Raw genomic sequence first — 10,000 nt, forward strand, 5'->3', positions numbered from 1 at the left:
AGCTACGCAAGGAGTATTTGGTACATGGCCTACTTGGGTTGCAAAGATGCGTCGAGCTACGCAAGGAGTATTTGGTACATGGCCTACTTGGGTTGCAAAATGTTTTTTTGGAAGATGACGCAAGTGCCATGTGACTCATTTCTGATAGGGGCGCGTATTCCACGTAGCTCCTCCTCTCCACTCGAGCTAACGATCTCCTGTACTGCCCTCCTGTGTGTGTGTGTGTCTGTGTGTGTGTGTGTGTGTGTGTGTGTGTGTGTGTGTGTGTCTGTGTGTGTGTGTGTGTGTGTACGTCTCCTGTACTGCCCTCCTGTGTGTGTGTGTGTCTGTGTGTGTGTGTGTGTGTGTGTACGTCTCCTGTACTGCCCTCCTGTGTGTGTGTGTGTCTGTGTGTGTGTGTGTGTGTGTACGTCTCCTGTACTGCCCTCCTGTGTGTGTGTGTGTCTGTGTGTGTGTGTGTGTGTGTGTACGTCTCCTGTACTGCCCTCCTGTGTGTGTGTGTGTCTGTGTGTGTGTGTGTGTGTGTACGTCTCCTGTACTGCCCTCCTGTGTGTGTGTGTGTCTGTGTGTGTGTGTGTGTGTGTACGTCTCCTGTACTGCCCTCCTGTGTGTGTGTGTGTCTGTGTGTGTGTGTGTGTGTGTGTGTGTCTCCTGTACTGCCCTCCTGTGTGTGTGTGTGTGTGTGTGTGTGTGTGTGTGTGTGTGTGTCTGTGTCTGTGTCTGTCTGTGTGTGTGTGTATGTGTGTACGTCTCCTGTACTGCCCTCCTGTGTGTGTGTGTGTGTGTGTGTGTGTGTGTGTGTGTGTACGTCTCCTGTACTGCCCTCCTGTGTGTGTGTGTGTGTGTCTGTCTGTGTGTGTGTGTGTGTGTCTGTGTGTGTGTGTACGTCTCCTGTTCTGCCCTCCTGTGTGTGTGTGTGTCTGTGTGTGTGTGTGTGTGTGTCTGTGTGTGTGTCTGTGTGTGTGTACGTCTCCTGTACTGCCCTCCGGTGTGTGTGTGTGTCTGTGTGTGTGTGTGTCTGTGTGTGTGTGTGTGTGTGTGTGTGTGTGTGTCTGTGTCTGTCTGTGTGTGTGTGTATGTGTGTGTGTGTGTGTGTACGTCTCCTGTACTGCCCTCCTGTGTGTGTGTGTATGTGTGTGTGTTTGTGTGTACGTCTCCTGTACTGCCCTCCTGTGTGTGTGTGTATGTGTGTGTGTGTGTGTGTGTGTGTGTGTGTGTGTACGTCTCCTGTACTGCCCTCCTGTGTGTGTGTGTGTGTGTGTCTCCTGTTCTGCCCTCCTGTGTGTGTGTGTGTGTGTGTGTGTGTGTGTACGTCTCCTGTACTGCCCTCCTGTGTGTGTGTGTGTGTGTGTGTGTGTGTGTGTGTGTGTGTGTGTGTGTCTGTGTCTGTGTCTGTGTCTGTGTGTGTATGTGTGTGTCTCCTGTACTGCCCTCCTGTGTGTGTGTGTGTGTGTGTGTGTCTCCTGTACTGCCCTCCTTCTCTGCAGCGCTGGAGTCCAGAGTGGTCAACCGCTGGGACGTGCACAAGTACGCGCGTGAGGCGTACAACGCGGGCATCCGCTACATCGGCGGCTGCTGCGGGTTCGAGGCGTACCACATCCGCGCGATAGCCGAGGAGCTGGCCCCCGAGAGAGGCGTCCTGCCCCCCGCCTCACAGAAGCACGGCCTCTGGGGCAGCGCCCTGGAGGGCAGCAGCAAGCCCTACGTCAAGGCCAGGTCAGTACACCACCTACGTCAAGGCCAGGTCAGTACACCAGCTACGTCAAGGCCAGGTCAGTACACCACCTACGTCAAGGCCAGGTCAGTACACCAGCTACGTCAAGGCCAGGTCAGTACACCAGCTACGTCAAGGCCAGGTCAGTACACCAGCTACGTCAAGGCCAGGTCAGTACACCACCTGCGTCAAGGCCAGGTCAGTACACCAGCAAGCCCTACGTCAAGGCCAGGTCAGTACAGCACCTACGTCAAGGCCAGGTCAGTACAGCACCTACGTCAAGGCCAGGTCAGTACAGCACCTACGTCAAGGCCAGGTCAGTACACCTTAAAACCTATCTTGGATAAGTGCGCGCTCACGGCTCCCTCAAACAGACCCTGCTACCGATCACAGATTCACTGATTCACCATGGCAACTAGAGCGGCTTCAGTGCTTCTTCTACGGTGTGAAGTAGGTAGATAGCCTTCTCACAACAGCAACAAACAGCAACACCTCTGTTAAGGAGAATATTGCAACTAGTGCCGCAACCACCATGCGTGAAATGGTTAGGCACTCCCGTGACGTCACATTGTCACATGACAGGTCGGGAATGGCGAGTATGTAAAAGTTAATTAATGATCACAAACGTTTAAATAATGACAGTGGGTCTAGGTATATGTGATAACAATGTGTAGTGGGCAGTGGAAAAATTATTGGTTTCTGTTTGTGGTGACTGCTGACTGAGATAAGGGATGAGATTAAATAGATCCTGGAACTTAGCCTGGTCTGGAGCAGGCTAGCTCCACAGAATAAATTGCCATGGTGATTTATACCATAACATATCCTGCTGCCCCCTATCCCGCTTTTGTGCAACTGGATCACGGATAAATTGAGCCAGGATAACCAAGATATCCCGGCTTAATCCCTTATCCTAGTTTTGTGCAATAGGCCCCTGGTGTTTATGATGGTGTGTGTAGGCCTGGTGTTTATGATGGTGTGTGTAGCCCTGGTGATGGTGTGTGCAGGCCTGGTGTTTATGATGGTGTTTATGATGGTGTGTGTAGGCCTGGTGTTTATGATGGTGTGTGCAGGCCTGGTGTTTATGATGGTGTTTGTAGGCCTGGTGTTTATGATGGTGTGTGCAGGCCTGGTGTTTATGATGGTGTTTGTAGGCCTGGTGTTTATGATGGTGATGGTGTTTGTAGGCCTGGTGTTTATGATGGTGTTTGTAGGCCAGGGCAGGTATTCCAGAATGGAGGTGAGATGGAATGGAACACTGAGATAAACTCTAAACTCTAGGTTGTCTGAACCCGTGACGACTAAACCCGAGCTGCCATCTGCTACATTTTCCGATCCCCAATCCAGCTATCGGAACTCCCCCTATTACCGTCGGACCCGTATTTCTGCCGTCTTGCATGTATGTGTCACTTAATATCCATTTCTATACAAACCTAAATTAGCTATGTACCAAAAATGACATTTTACCGTGACTCGAAGAGCTGTAAACAGTGTTGTAAGCTGCGTGTACACAACCGCTCGGAGCTCCAGTGGAATTTTAATTTCTTGACAAGAATTCTCGTTCTAACCGTTCATGTGCCGTAGAAACGGTGTAAATAGGCGACCCATCAGGCCAGCACTATAACTCCGAGCGTGGTGAACAAAATCGGATATTTCAGGCAGTAAATGCTCTCGTTAAGAACCAAACCAGATTTTGTTCAAATCTACACACCTATGGCTACTGAAAAATATAAGGTTCATTTAGCAAATGTTATTTTGAAGTGTTAAAAAACATCGTTGTTTTAGAATTTCTGAACAAAAGTGGTGATAATTGGGGGTGTTACGATATTGTGTCAATATTGGGGCCGATATCCGATCTTAACATACCTGTGCATACCTAGTTGTGTGTGTGTGTGTGTTGTGTGTATGTGTGTGTGTGTGTGAGATTAACGTGTCCTCTCTGGTGTGTGTGTGTGTGTGTAAGTGTGTGTGTGTGAGATTAACGTGTCCTCTCTGGTGTGTGTGTGTGTGTGTGTGTGTGTGTGAGATTAACGTGTCCTCTCTGGTGTGTGTGTGTGTGTGTGTGTGTGAGATTAACGTGTCCTCTCTGGTGTCTACAGGGCCAGCCGTGCCCACTGGGAGACCCTAAAGCCCGCCTCTGGAAGACCCCTCTGCCCCTCACTGTCCATTCCTGATGCCTAAAGCCCGCCTCTGCCCCTCATTGGCTATTCCTGGTGCCTAAAGCCCGCCTCTGCCCCTCATTGGCTATTCCTGGTGCCTAAACTGAGCCCCTTAACTCATTGAGTGCCAAAAACGTAATTTTACATTGTTAGCTTTTTTTTAAATTACGAAACTAGACACTCTAACACACCTTATATGTGATTTTGGGAACTCTGTGATGAATGGAAATGAAATATATGACGATCGTGAAACTCATGAAAACCCACAATCTGGACATTTTATCTGGATGTTTTATCATAACTCGGTTGCCGCTTTGGGTCGAATCAGTGACGCATGCACGTCAGGTCAAAACAAGGCCATTTTCGTGGGTCTATCACTAGGTGGCAGTCTCGCCAGGTCTCGCTGATCACTTCCCGGAAAGTTCACACAAGTAAGTAACAGGCAACACTTCATATTTCATGAAAGACGTTATATCTCCATTTCTAGAAAAAAACTGCGATTTTGGTGAAAACTAGCCACTGTTTAGCTTGGGATTTCTCAGGAACAGAGGCGTGTAGAAATACACGGTTTGCACCCACTGAGAGCTTAAAGTCTCACCTTTTAATCGAGCTATTGTATGTGTTCATAGCTATAACACAGAATATGCTGTGGCTGTACAAAAATCATCAACAATGGTCTAGATTGCTGGCACTCTAGGACAAAGCTCCCGAAAACAGCTTGGCATTCAATGAGTTAATCAGGCCAATTTTTTTGTTGTGTAACCTGAAATGAAAATCAACAGGAAAAACAGCTGCACAAAATGAAATGTTTTCAGTGTCTAATGCCCTAATGTAAATAAATTATGTGAATCCTTGTCAGTTTTTATGGGATTTTAGTGATTAATAAAAACATTTAATCATATCCTGTTGTCTTCCATCCTTACCATCAAACACACACATGCACACAAACACACACACATACATGGAATCAGACAATAATTGAAGATGTTTCCCATCAGTTTTTGTTTTTAATGAGATCTTAATGTATTCTACAGGCTAAACGTTCATGGGCCGTTTAGCCTGTATTACTTTAACATCTAATCCTGTGTATTAATGTAATACAGGCTAAACGGCCCATGAATTCACTAGGTGCTTACATAGCGGACAGTTTCCCTTGACTACATGACGATTAGCATGTGGGTTTGGGATGCAAAGTAAACAGTGTTGTTACCCCAGTAATAGTCTCTGTGTTCTGTCTGCAGAGTAAACAGTGTTGTTACCCCAGTAACAGTTGTGTTCTGGCTGCAGAGTAAACAGTGTTGTTACCCTAGTAACAGTCATGTGTTGTGGCTGCAGAGTAAACAGTGTTGTTACCCTAGTAACAGTCATGTGTTGTGGCTGCAGAGTAAACAGTGTTACCCTAGTAACAGTCATGTGTTCTGGCTGCAGAGTAAACAGTGTTACCCTAGTAACAGTCATGTGTTGTGGCTGCAGAGTAAACAGTGTTACCCTAGTAACAGTCATGTGTTGTGGCTGTGCAGAGGGTAACAGAACATAAAAGAAAGCAATATCATACAAAGAATCATTGACTAATTAAATTTGATGAAAAATGTGCATAAAATATGCATGAAAGTATTGAAGCTATGAAGGTACAGAACATCAAATAGTATAATATTCACCAACTAATGGGGTATACTAACTGTGAAAAAGAGGTTTTGTTCAATGTTATTTGGATAACAGTAACACTGAATATCTACCTAAAATAGTCTGAGAGCTTGGGAATGGATTTACAAATACATATGCATGTTCAAAATCATTACTTCATATCCAGTATATATGTATTAATACATATGCATGTTCAAAATCATCACTTCATATCCAGTATATATGTGTTAATACATATGCATGTTCAAAATCATCACTTCATATCCAGTATATATGTGTTAATACATATGCATGTTCAAAATCATCACTTCATATCCAGTATATATGTGTTAATACATATGCATGTTCAAAATCATTACTTCATATCCAGTATATATGTGTTAATACATATGCATGTTCAAAATCATCACTTCATATCCAGTATATATGTGTTAATACTGCATTTGATTGCATTGATGTGCATATTTCTCTTTGGCCAAATGGAACACGTGTGTGTGTGTGTGTGTGTATCGTATGTGTAGATCTGTATGGATATGGAACACAAGTGTGTGTGTGTCTTTGTGTGTGTGGGTAAGAGTGTGTGTGTGTGCGTGTGTGTGTATCATATGGAACACAAGTGTGTGTGTTTGTGTGTGTGCGCGCGTGTGTGTGTTTGTGTGTGTATCATATGTGTAGATCTGTATGTGTGTGTGGGTAAGAGTGTGTGTGTGTGTGTATCGTATGTGTGTATGATCTGTATGTAATATATGCACTTCATGTGAGAGTGTATTTTATGTGAACATGCCTTTGTGCGTACGTGTGTGTGTGTGTGAGAGAGAGTGTGAGTGTATTTTATGTGAACATGCCTTTGTGCGTACATGTGTGTGTGTGTGTGTAAGTTTCAGAGTTTTTCGGACAGGCCATTTGGAGTTAAAATGGTAAGGTTGCCTCTTGCGTTCTGGTCAGCCTCGATGGCCTCGAACAGAGACTTGAAGTTTCCAGCCCCAAAGCCCTAGAGGATTATAATCACGTGACATCATTAGGATTATAACCATTAGGATTATAATCACATTACATAATTTGGATTATAACCATTTGGATTATAATCACGTGACATCTTTAGGATTTTACCACGTTACATCATTAGGATTATAATCACGTGACATCATTAGGATTATAACCACGTGACATCATTAGGATAATGCCACAACTGTTAATCATTTAAAAACTGTCCCTCCCCTATACATTTCTTTCACTCTCTCTTCCACTGTGTGTGTTTGTGTTTATGTGTTTGTGTATATATATATATATACAGTATATCAGGGTTTCCGTTGTTCGGTAATTACCGGACATTTGCCGAAAAAAAAATGAAATGTCCGACAAAATTAAATCTCTCCGGTCAAATTGGCTAATAATCATGTTTGAGGCGGTTCAAACATGGCCAGGCCCAGGCAGAGCCTTAAAAGTTTTTTCAGAGGCCAGACGCGATGGATGATGATAAATTGGTAACGTCTGAAGCCTCAGATGTCCGGTCAACTCCACCACCACCAGATAAAAAGCAGAAGTGTCGGGCGTATCTGTCGGAATCAGTGACATTGGAAGTGGAGTTGCGGGGGGTGCGGCCGCTCCAAGACACTGTCATTCTCCGTGTACACTGGACACGCAAAGTGTTCTTTACCCAAAGCATACAGTAGGCCTATGCGTTCTCTGTCTATGATCTGCAGGGTTAGGGCCTCCTCGACAAGGCGATTACTGGTCCGCGGATAATTTCTGGCACAATTAAACGGTATCATTGAACCGCGGCCGAAAGAAAAATATCTAAACATTTCCCAGAATAGGAAACATTTCTTAATTTATTGTTATCAAATAAAGAGGCATAGCATTAGGGGGTAGTGGATTGAGCACTCATTCTTGTGTGTGCGCATCTGTGTAAGTTAAACAGTCACCACTGGAGATAACGGCAGCAACAAACAACGTAGCCTTTTTAAAACAACGAACGAAGCGGACTCTTGCTGTCCATGAAAAGATACTGGCTAGATCTTGTTAGGCATGTTTAAGTTGGGCTAATGAACATGTTGCATTCTATACCTACAGCCTGATTATGTAATTCTTTTAGCTACATAGCCTGTCTCCAGTTTTCCTAAATTTAACTAATTAAGAAGGGATAATAGGATATTTGACCGGCATATCATCAAAAAATGTCCGGAAAACGAAACCTCTGCCGGTCACTTTGACCGGCACCATTTTTTCTAGCGGAAACTCTGATATATATATATATATATATATATATATGTGTGTGTGTGTGTGTCCTAACCTGGTGGTTGTGTCTCTGGATAACCTCCAGGAAGACAGTCGGTCTGTCCTGCACAGGCTTGGTGAAGATCTGCAGCAGGTAGCCGTGGTCATCATAGTCCACCAAGATCTTTAGCTCCTATACACACACCACACACACACACATAGACATGTACACACACACACACACATAGACATGTACACACACACACACACACACACACATGCGCATGCACACACACACATACACACACATAGACATAGACATGTACACACACACACACACTCACACACACATAGACATGTACACACACGCACGCACACACACACGCACACAGACACACACACACATACATACAAACACACACACATACATACACGTTTACAAACAAAATGTCATTATGACTCAGCATGGCTGGCTTCAAAGCAGACCACATCTGCTCTTCAGCCTTATCTGACCTTATCTGGGGTCAAGGTGTGAAGAGATATTGCACCCCTCCCCCACATGGCGACCACGAACAACGAGGTGACAACGACCTCAGTCAACAGCCATCAGACACACAGACCCCAGATGCTGCCCACCTGGTAACCTGGATCACAGATTACCTGACCGAGCGACCACAGTTCGTCAGACTGAAGAACTGCCTCTCTGACACTGTGATCAGCAGCACCGGAGCGCCACAGGGAACTGTGCTCTCTCCAGTCCTGTTCACCCTGTACACATCTGACTTCTGCTACAACACCGAGTCATGCCACATGCAGAAGTTTTCTGACGATACTGCAATTGTGGGGTGTATCAGGGACGAGCAAGAGGAGGAGTACAGGAGCCTGGTGGAGGACTTTGTGCAATGGTGCAAACTCAATCACCTTCAACTCAACACTTCAAAGACCAAGGAGATGGTGGTGGATTTCCGAAGGTCTAAGCCCGCTCTACTACCAGTCTCCATTGATGGGGTCAATGTGGAGGTGGTAAGCACCTACAAGTATCTGGGTCTCCACCTGGACAATAAACTGGACTGGTCAGCCAACACTGATGCACTCTACAAGAAAGGACAGAGCAGGCTGTACTTCCTGAGGAGGCTGCGGTCCTTCAATGTGTGCAGCAAGCTCCTCAGGATGTTCTACCAGTCTGTTGTGGCCAGCGCCCTCTTCTATGCAGTAGTATGCTGGGGAGGAAGCACAAAGAAGAAGGATGCTGGGCGACTTGACAGGCTGGTAAGGAAGGCTGGCTCTGTAGTGGGAGCTGAACTGGAGTGCATCACTTCAATATCTGACAAAAGGACCCTAAACAAACTGATCAACATCTTGGAGAATAAATGTCATCCACTCTACAGCACTATCAAAAACCATAAGAGCTTGATCAGCTGGAGACTTCGCTCACTGCCATGTACAACTGAAAGGCTGAGGAAGTCATTTGTTCCTAGAGCCATTGAACTGTTCAATGCCTCATTAAAGGAAAGAGGAGAGATAGACTTCTCTGCTTAGTCTGCCTCTCCACCCTCTCCATGTTTGAGTACTGACTGCCCACTACTACTTTACTACTGTTTTACTACTGTTTTACTAATGTACACAGCCTAATGTTTTCACTACTGTTTTACTGCTACACTGTTTTTCATGCTATATTAGCACACATGATCAATGGCTGCGGTCAGGCTTCTGCTACAATACTGAATGAATGAATGGCTATAACCCTATTACCTCAACCTGTTCTTGCACTGACATAGTTTTTTATAGTTTTTTATTTTACCTTGTCTACATTATACTTTACTTTCCTATTTGTCCATATTATTTATGCTGGTCTCTAGACCTTACTCTTGCACTGTTGGACTAATGTTGGACTACTGTTTGCACCTTCACCATGACACTCACTCCCTTTAGCACCTCACCAGTCCCGGCCCTGTCACTACAAGCGTCTTATGCTTGATCACCCTCAAGCACATTGGACTTTCTTAATTTAACTTATATAGTGTATTTAGTATTTAGTTTAGTTAGTTTTCTTATCTGTCTTATCTTCTACTGTCTTATTGTACAGTGGAGTTTAGTTATATGTTTATAATTATACTTATGTTTACCATTTCTGCTGTAAGTGCATGTTGTGTGTGATGTCTGTATGCTACTGAGACCCTTGAATTTCCCCTTGGGGATCAATAAAGTATCTATCTATCTATCTATCTATCATGAGCCATATACTAACTCAAAGATTAAGGTAATTTAG

At 44.8% G+C, this 10,000-nt stretch overlaps 3 protein-coding genes across 4 annotated transcripts in view; 1 reads left to right on the plus strand and 2 right to left on the minus strand.

Annotated features, from left to right (window-relative positions):
- The window catches only part of LOC121716102 (betaine--homocysteine S-methyltransferase 1-like), an 11,539-nt gene extending 7,454 nt beyond the window's left edge, over positions 1-4,085 (plus strand). The window contains exons 7-8 of the mRNA XM_042102298.1: positions 1,488-1,716; positions 3,811-4,085. Of these exons, the coding sequence (XP_041958232.1) occupies positions 1,488-1,716; positions 3,811-3,892 (311 nt within the window). The 3' untranslated portion in view covers positions 3,893-4,085. The remainder of the gene's footprint in view (positions 1-1,487; positions 1,717-3,810) is intronic.
- Positions 1-10,000, minus strand: part of LOC121716106 (chemokine-like receptor 1) — a 965,204-nt gene that overhangs the window by 75,497 nt on the left and 879,707 nt on the right. The window lies entirely within an intron of this gene.
- Positions 6,183-10,000, minus strand: part of hpdb (4-hydroxyphenylpyruvate dioxygenase b) — a 27,327-nt gene continuing 23,509 nt past the window's right edge. The window contains exons 13-14 of one of the 2 annotated variants that reach the window (XM_042102294.1): positions 7,808-7,924; positions 6,183-6,505 (exon numbers count right to left, since the gene is read on the minus strand). In XM_042102294.1, the coding sequence (XP_041958228.1) occupies positions 6,395-6,505; positions 7,808-7,924 (228 nt within the window). In that variant the 3' untranslated portion in view covers positions 6,183-6,394. Of the gene's footprint in view, positions 6,506-7,807; positions 7,925-8,911; positions 8,952-10,000 lie in introns of those variants that run through there. The other variant, XM_042102295.1, reaches the window with a different exon arrangement.

Source organism: Alosa sapidissima, chromosome 8 (assembly GCF_018492685.1).
Source record: "Alosa sapidissima isolate fAloSap1 chromosome 8, fAloSap1.pri, whole genome shotgun sequence".
Lineage (NCBI taxonomy): Eukaryota > Metazoa > Chordata > Actinopteri > Clupeiformes > Clupeidae > Alosa > Alosa sapidissima.